At 35.5% G+C, this 9,073-nt stretch overlaps 1 protein-coding gene across 2 annotated transcripts; it reads right to left on the bottom strand.

Moving 5' to 3' along the window:
- Positions 1 to 524: 524 nt before the first annotated feature.
- On the bottom strand, positions 525 to 4,682 carry LOC127543077 (olfactory receptor 1361-like). Of its 2 annotated transcripts, XM_051969118.1 has the most exons (2): positions 3,767 to 4,682; positions 525 to 565 (listed from the first exon to the last, which is right to left on the bottom strand). In XM_051969118.1, the coding sequence occupies exons 1-2, from the start codon at positions 4,680 to 4,682 to the stop codon at positions 525 to 527; spliced, it is 957 nt and encodes a 318-aa protein (XP_051825078.1). The 2 variants fall into 2 exon arrangements, with proteins under 2 accessions (XP_051825078.1, XP_051825134.1); XM_051969174.1 differs by lacking the exon at positions 525 to 565 and having other exon boundaries at positions 3,741 to 4,682.
- Positions 4,683 to 9,073: the final 4,391 nt, after the last annotated feature.

The raw sequence follows: 9,073 nt of genomic DNA, 5'->3' as shown, positions 1-9,073 counted from the left end.
TAAAGAGAGACATCAAAGCAGGGAGGTGGAGATGAGACTGAGTAAAGTTACAGTCATGAGGACCAATTAGTGAAAATGCTTATATTTGGGAGACAGAGAATTTTATGTGAAGAAAAAGTAAGTCAATGTCACTAGATCTCAAAGTATCTGAAGCAGTGTAAGATCTAAGAGGCTGGGAAAAGTAGAAAGATTTCAAATTATGAAGAATTTTAAAGACCAAGAAGATTTTACATTTGAATTTGCAGTCAACTGAGAACCACTTGAATGAATGAGTGATGTGACAGTGGAAGATAAACTGGAGTGAAGAAAGACTTTAAACAGAAAGACCAAACAGTAGTCTATTTTCAATCCTATGTAGTTCTGACATTCTATGTTCTAAGTTCTCTTTGCATTTGAATATTTTATATTTCTAAAATTTTCTCTAGCTCTATTTCTTTCTGACTTGAAAATGTAACTTTTTTTGTTGTAACAGATCTTCTAGTTCTAATATTCTGTGTTCTCAAATCTTATTTAGCAACAAATTTCTAAGATTGTCTGAGACTGGTCTTCAAATGAACAGAAAGTGATGAATCTCTAAGTACCACCACTGTGTCTTTGCTCTAGTCATGCCCCATGCCTTGAATGTTCTGCCAATTTCTTTTCAAATTCAGAGAACCTCTGCCTCTGCACTTACTTGGATGTTTGGTCTGGATCTCCTCCTTTGTTCTTGAAGGACCAAGCTGTTGCTTTTCCTGGGCCCCTTCTGACAGATAAGTTTCAAATGAGTAACTAGACTAAGCTATGGGCTCTTCTAGGAGTAAGAGAGGTTAAGGCTTTTACTAAGATGATATGCATGTGAGTAGGAGTCTATTCTTTTCCCTAGGAATTATGTAGTGGGATCACTACATTTACAGGGAGTCCCTGGAACCAAGACTTCAATTCCCCAAGGCTCTTGTTAGAAACAAACATATTGGCCTCTGCTTCCTTTGGGGAAGAAATTGACCTAAGTTTTAAACTTTCACTATACTGCTTTCCCAGAAACACTGAGAGTTCCTTGTGTTTCTAGCTCTTTCAAGAAAGGAATTTTAGATCTTGGAACATGGCAAGTTGGAACTGATATGAGTCTTAGGACCCATATCTTAAGACCATAATATCTCAGTATTGGGAAGGGCCTTAAGACATAGAATGTATGTAGCTTTAATGTCAGAGTCTCATCTAGGATACACCACATGATCACAGCTCTAGACCTGGAAGGGAACTTAGAGACCATCTATTTAGTCCAAATTACTCATTTCAGAATTGAAGAAACTGAATTTTAGTTTATGTGTTGTACCCAAGGTCAAATAGATACACGTCAGAGTCTTTTAAACTATTATATTTAATTTCAGGATCAGTGATTTTTGTCCAGAACATACAAGGATCACTAAGGACCTTTTGCATTTTGGTCGTTTTACTTTTGCAATTCATCTCTTTCACCCAGATAAACTAGGAATTTCACTATTTGACAACATCACATCCAAGTGTAGTGACCAACTTCCCCTCCCAGGATATAGTTTTACAGAGCTGAAAACTTAGGTCGATACGATCATATATTTAATGTTGAAAGTTAGCAATCATTTTTACAATTGAGGAAACTGAGCCCTAGAAAAGTTAAAGGAAATGCCTAAGGTCACATAGCTCACAAGTAAAATATAAAAGCTTATTATACCTTTCCCCAGAGACTTGTCTAATTTTATTTACTTATAGGTTACTTTTCTATATTGGTGCTCTCTTTCCTGGCATCTTTTGATGTTTTCATAGCATTGATTTCTAATATTTCTATTATGATTATTGTAATACTGCTAATTTCCTAGAAGGTGGCCATAATTCTATTGTTCAGGGGACCAGCTATTTATATCCAGAACACCAACAGCTGGGAACTGAAATATCGCTCCTGTTCTTTTTTTTTCTTCCTCCTTTCTTCCTTCTTCCCTCCCTCCCTCTCTCCCTCCCTCCCTCTTTTCCTCCCTCTCTTCCTTCCTTCCTTTCTTCTTTCCTTCCTTCCTTCCTCATTCTCTCACTTCCTTTTTTTCTTTCCTCTCTTCCTCCTCATTGATTTTATTTCTTTTCAGCTAATAAGCATTTGTTTTCACTCAGATTCTCCAAAAACCCAGTAACAATATAGCCTTATATTCAAAAACAAAGTTACATAATCAAACTGAAACAAATTGCAATGTCCCAAAGCACATGTCTTTTTGCATTTCAAGCGCATAACTTTTTTTTTTTTTTGACAGGAAGTGAGGAGGTAGAATGGTTCATCATTTGTCTTCTGGAATCATTGTTAGTCATTGTGATGAATAGAAATCTTAATTATTCAAAGTTGTTCTACTTTACAATATAGCCACTATCGTTCCCTAAATTTTCTCACTTCATTTTGCATTAATTCATTTCAGAATGCTATCTAATCCTGTGAAACAATTAAAAGAATATTTCTGTCAGAGACCTGATATAAAAATTGTTTTGCTCATATATATATAATAAAACAGCATCTCAAGGATGGTAATGGATATGAAGCAAATGTTGATCAGGGACAAGCTTATGAGGAAGAAATAAATGAGTATATAAAAGTGGGTGTTAGTCTTAATTATCAGATGATAAATAGGTTCCCCAATTCTGTCATCAGGTACATAAGCCTCTTCTGCCCTGGTTTTGGTGAAAGGCTCAGCAGGATGAACTTGGAGACTTCTGACTGACTTCCCCTTTCATGGATTTGTTATAAAGCACATGTGGAAAAGAAATGAAATGTGGAAAGTAAAGGAATTTAAAAGAGTGTATTCAAATGGGTGGGGAAGAGGCTGGAGATACAAAAACAAATTAGAATTCAAAATAAAATGTGAATTTTATAAAATAAAAATAATAAAACACACACAGAGAATGCTGCCTCTATTTAAATGCATAGTGGTGAGGCTTATTTTCAAGTGCAATGTAAGTAAGTGGATAGTCCAGTATTTTAACCTTGAACTATCTTGATAGTGATGGCCTTATGCTAAGAAACAAGGTAGAAGATGGTTGTACATCAGGCTAAAACATCAGTAGTTCAGTAAGTAGCAGGACATTAAAACTGTGTCACAAACCAATTAAAGATGCATCCAAGGTTTCAAAATAGAATACAAGAAATATAAAAGAATCACCCAGCCATGCATATTTCTACTAGATCAACCCTCCCCCTGCAGACTTCTTACTTGGAACTACCTTCTGCCTCAGTGGTCTTCTCTTTTAATTGATGAAGTCTTTCTGGGAACTGGAGCTGAAGTTTACGTCTTAAATATGATTTACAGACTTCAGCACAACGTGTAAGTGTCAGGAAGTTCAAGATAAAGTTGGGCCAAGGTTTTTTTTAGAAATATGAACCAGAAATTCTCTTATTTACATTTCGATTTCCTTTTTTCTCCTTGGGAAGTGTCTCAATCCTCTAGCTAACATTTCTAGCACTATATTGAATACTAATGGTGAAAATGCATATCCTTGCTTTATCCTTGATATATCTTTAGCTTATTCCCATTACAGACAATGCCTATTTTTGGTTTTAGATAGATGGCACTTATCATTTTAACAAAAGCTCCATTTATTCCTATACTTTCTAGTGTTTTCACATCTATTAATGCAATCATTTAATTTTTGTTGTTTTTGTCATTAATACAGTTAACATAGGTTTGATAGATTTCCTATTATTGAACCATCCTTGAATTCCTGCTAAAAATCAACTCTGGTTATAGAGAATGTCACAAGGAGAGGCCTGATTTCTTGATAAGGAGCATCCTCAAGGCTCCCTTGATTTCTTTGTTCCTTAGGCTATAGATGAAAGGATTCAGCATAGGAGTGACCACTGTGTACATCACAGCTGCTGCTGTATCTTTTTGTGCTGTGTGGGTGGTTGTGGGACTGAAGTATACTCCAATGATTGTCCCATAGAAGAGGCAGACTACAGTGAGGTGGGAGCCACAAGTGGAGAAAACTTTCCACTTCCCCACAGTAGATGGGACCCTCAGCACCACCATGAAAATGTGAATGTAGGAGACAAGGATGCCAATAAAGGGGATGACAATTGTCAGTGCCCCCACTGTATTGACCATCAGGTCATTGATGAAAGTGTCTGAGCAGGCCAACTTCAGCAGGGGACTGAGGTCACAGAAAAAATGAGGAATTTCATTGTGGCCACAGAAGGAAAGATGTGTCAGTAGGACAGTGTGTATCAGAGCAATAGCATAGGCCCAAAACCAGGATACTACTATCAGAAGGGCACAGACCTTTGAGGTCATGATCATGAAATAATGTAGTGGGATACAGATAGCCACGTAGCGGTCATAGGCCATGACAGTAAGAAGGATACTATCTATCCCTGCAAACCAAATGAAGAAGAATACTTGAGTCAGGCATCCAGCATAAGAAATTGCTTTGTTTCCAGATACATGATTTGCCAGCATCTTTGGGATGGTAGTGGAAGTGAAACAGATGTCAACCAGGGACAAGTTGCTAAGGAAGAAATACATGGGTGTATGGAGGCATGAACTGGTCTTAATGGCCAGAATGATGAGCAGGTTCCCTATACTTGTGATCAGGTACATAAGAAGAAACAAAAAGAACAAGAGCATCTGCTGCTCAGGCTGGTCTGAAAATCCCAAAAGAATGAACTCAGAGACTCCAGACTGATTCCTTCCTTCCATGGTTCTGTTGGAAAATACACAAGGAATAGAAATGAAATGAGAATATAAAGATTCAATGGACTTGTGGTCTCATGTATAAGCTATCAATTTTAAAACATTGTTTTAAACTATGCAATAGAAATAATATGTTATATATGTTAATACATTGTATCTACATATAAGAGGTGAACTAACTCTTACCTCTTTTGTCCCAGTGGAATATTAGCTCCAGAAGGCATGTATGTTTTGATTTTCATCTTTGTATCTTCAGAACATAGTACAGTGCCTGGAACATAAAAGAAATTTAATAAATGCTTTTTAGTGGATTGATTGATTGCTGATGGTGAATCTTTACTTGCCTCAATTGGGCTTGAAGAATTTATGACTGGAATGGTGTTGTATATAGAGACAGGAGAATTTAGTTGTGAATCTAATTCCATCATTGCATCCCTGTATGAACTTGGCAAGTAACTTATCCCATTTAGTCCTCATTTTGTGGATCTATAAAACAAGACTGTTAAACAGGATAATTTTTACAATCTTCAATTACCAAATCTTTGATCCTATAAACTATCCACCCACCTTTGTCATCCCAAGCAAACAGTTAATCCCACCGACTAATAATTGAAGCAAGACTCCTCCCCAGTTTTTAAGTTTTTAATAGAATAAGACTAAACTCTTTTCCTTATAGAAGCCAGTTATCATGTTATCTATGGTCTTTTCTCCTCCAATCTACACGTTCCCAATTTCTTCATCTTTGTGTGATGGGAGCAATATTCTAAATCCTGCCTCCATTTATATTAGTCTAGTTTTTCCTTACTTACATACTAGATGTGTAATCTAAGAAGATTTTTCAATCTCTCAAGCTTCTAGGAAATTTTTTAAAATTTATACGTTTCAGAAAAGATGTTGAACTACTTTGGTAGAGAAATTTCTCTTATCTTGAAGTTATTTTTGTTTGTTTGTTTAGTTACTTTTAGTCATGTCTGATTCTTCATGAGTCCTTTTGGAATTTTCTTGCACAAGATACTGAAATGGTTTGCATTTTCTTTTTTAGTTCATTTTATAGATAAGGAAACTGAGGCAAATAGGGTTAAGTAATTTATCTAAAGTTATATGACTATGAAGTATCTGAAAATGAATCTGAACTCAGGAAGAAGAATCTTTCTGATTCTAGGCCTGGCACTCAATCCATTAATTGTGCTATCCTCCAGGAGTTCTTTGTATTCATCAAACAATAGTTCATGTCCTTATTACTTTGTCTGTCTATTTAAGGTGAGTCAGGAGAGAAGAAAGAGGCATTAGGTTATGAACTTTGGGAACTGGATTTGGATTTCAGGACCAAGGCTATTATATACATACATAATACATACATATGTATTATAAACACACATTTATGTTGTTATATTATGTGTGTTGTGTATAAATACACAAAATGAGTATACCCACATATTTATACATATATGTATACATATGCATATATACACGTGTGTGTATGACAGTATATCCCAAGCAAAGAAAGGGAAAGATACTTCTTGCCCTCAAGGAGTTCACAGTCTAATAGTGAAAAGAATATGCAAACAACTAATTGCAAACAAGTTATATATTGGGTGAACTGGAGATAATCAGCACAAAGAAGATGCTAGCATTGATGGGGATCTGGAAAGGCTTCTCTAGATAGTATTAAGGAATATGAGAAAGGGAAGGTTTGGAAGGAAACAGTTTAATTTTGAGCATGATGAGTTTATAGGACACTCAATTCTAGATATTTAATAAGCTGTTGAAGATATGAAACTGCAGATCAGCAGAGAAGTTGGATTTGAGAGTCATTGACATAAAGATGACTCTATTGTTCCTGATTATACCACTAAGTTAAACAGTATAAAGGGGAAAGAGAAAATGGCTCAGCACAGAGCTTTGTGATATAACCAAAATTTGTAGGGATGTCCTGTATGAAGATCCAGAAATGAAAACTGAGAGTAGTCAGATCAATAGGAGGAAATATTAATAATGTTATAACATCTTAGAAGAGATCATCAAAGATAAGAGAGAGAGTAAGAGAGATCAAGGATGAAATTTGAGGAAAAAACACATTAGCTTTGGTATTTAAAACATTGTTACTTTGGAGGGAGCAGTTTTAATTGAATGGTATAGTCAGGAGATAGATTACAGAGAGTTAGGAAGAGAGTGTGAGGAAAGGAAATGGTTTTAAAAATTGCACATAGCTTTCTCAAATCAAAAATTGAGAAAAGTGATATGGGATGACAGGTAGCAGGAAAGATGGATTAAGAAGTTTTCTGAGAATTGAGAAGACAGAAAATGATTGTAGGCATTAGGAAAACATCCATTAGACAGAGAGAAATAGAAAAAAAAAAGATGAGAAAGTGGGAGTGAAAAGGAGGCAATATGCTAGAGAAATGGGCTAAAATGGGATTGTTTATGCATGTAGAGCAGTTTGTCCTGAAAAGAAAGTTTACTGCATTGTGTTAGGTAAAGGAGGAAATAGTGGGAAAATCCAGATATTATGAGGTGAAAAAGAGAGGAGCAAAGAGAGATCATAGAGAATTGCTTCAAAGGTGGAAACTAAGGTTCATCATCATGTCCACAGCTGTATCAGTCATAGGACATTGGAAACAATTTTCATCTTCATCATTTTTATTTCGTTCTTCTTGTATGATCAAGTTCAATAGATGTAGCCTTGGGAAAAGTCACCCTTTTGCTAATGTTCTTTTATACTGAAGACTCTGAGAATCATTGCACAGGTAATGAAATAACTGATTTTTGTAATAAAACAAAAGTGTGATGACATAAATTAATCTACTATAGGATCACTGAAAGCATTTTTGGGAAAATTCCAAAAGCAGAAAGGATGATTGGTATCTTTTCCTGTTTGCCTACAATTTTGATTTCTTTTTCTAGGTTTCTTCCTATATTTTGAAAGCTTCTCATTCCATGTAACTTTGAGATTTTGGATATTTGGAATGTCAATAACTAATAAAAATGGTTCTGATGTTTGTGGATCAATGTTATGTCTAGATGATTGTAGACAGTAATTCTGGTTGTGATAATTATCTAGATATAATAATTTGTTTAACTATCAAGTGAGGAAAAAAAGAAAATAAAGTTCCAAGAAATACTAAAGCACTCACTTCAACATCATCTTGCCTTTGCATATGGAGCCTACTATGCTTGGAATACACTCTCTTAAAATCTTTCTCTTTCTTCCTTGCCTTTTCTGATCCTCTTAGCTGACACTGCTTTCTCCCTCTTGAAATTACTTTGTGTTACTTGGTATATAATAAATCAGCCAATAAATATTTATTAAACCCCTGCTATGTGTCAAGGACTGTGCCAAATTCTGGGAATATAAAAAGAGGCAAAAATTAGTCTCTGTAAATGAAGGAATTTATAACCTAATGGGGAAGATGATATGTAAACAAGTTATATATTTGATGAAAAAGAAATAATTAAAGGGAAAACAATGGAATTAACAGTGATTGGGAAAGAGAGAATTCCCCCCACACACTTGATTTATGAAGGAAGCTAGGAGGTGGAGAGGAGGGAGAACATTCTGTGTATGAAGAACAGGCAATAAAAATCTCCAGAATAGAGAGTTGTGGTGACTTATTTGACAAACAACAAAGGGGACAGTCTATTTATCTGTGTGCATGTCTATTTATCTGTGTGCATATTTCATTCCTTTTTTTCTTTTCTTTTTTTTTTCTTTTTGCTGAGGCAATTGGGGTCAAGTGACCTGCCCAGGGCCACACAGCTAGGAAGTGTTAAGTGTCTGAGACCAGATTTGAACTCAGGTCCTCCTGACTTCAGGGCTGTGCATATTTCATTCCTGACCCAAAGCAATCTCCAAGTAGAATGTAAACCTGTTGAAGGTAGTGAGTATTTCCTTTTTGTCTTTTTGTCACTAGCACCTGTGTCACAATAAATGCTTATTCAACTGAACTGCCTTTGATCACACAGTCAATAATTATCTGAGGAACTGAATACAGATCTTCCCAATTCCAAGACTAGCTCTTTATTCACTTTACCATGCCATAGATAATCTGATTCTTTCAGAGTTAGGCTTCTTCAGCACCAAGTATGTAATAGACAAGTGATAATTAATTATTTAATAAGTGAGGAAGGAAGAGGACAATCCAAAACAACAAACTTCCTGACCATGTTTAGTCCTCTAGAGGTCGATGTTTAAATGTTCTATGTTCTGAAAACCTTTCTTGTCCTCATAGTCTATATAGCAAGGTTCTCTATGACTTTCACATTCTGTATTCTCAGCTTCTTTTAAACTCTGACATCACATATTTTATGTTTTAAAGTGCCTTCCAATTCTAATATTCCAGATGTGTGTGTGTGTGTGTGTGTGTGTGTGTGTGTGTATGTATATGGAATAAATATCA

The sequence above is a fragment of the Antechinus flavipes genome, chromosome 1, assembly GCF_016432865.1.
Source record: "Antechinus flavipes isolate AdamAnt ecotype Samford, QLD, Australia chromosome 1, AdamAnt_v2, whole genome shotgun sequence".
NCBI lineage: Eukaryota > Metazoa > Chordata > Mammalia > Dasyuromorphia > Dasyuridae > Antechinus > Antechinus flavipes.
The sequence above is the reverse complement of the archived record's forward strand: the minus strand, read 5'-3'. Positions and strand labels throughout refer to the sequence as shown.

Coding starts and splice junctions, on each gene's coding strand:
- LOC127543077 (XM_051969118.1), bottom strand. CDS start 4,682: ATGGAAGGAAGGAATCAGTCTGGAGTCTCTGAGTTCATTCTTTTGGGA. Junction 566..3,766: donor AGCCTTGAGGATGCTCCTTA/TCAAGAAATCAG, acceptor TTAGAGATTCAT/CACTTTCTGTTCATTTGAAG.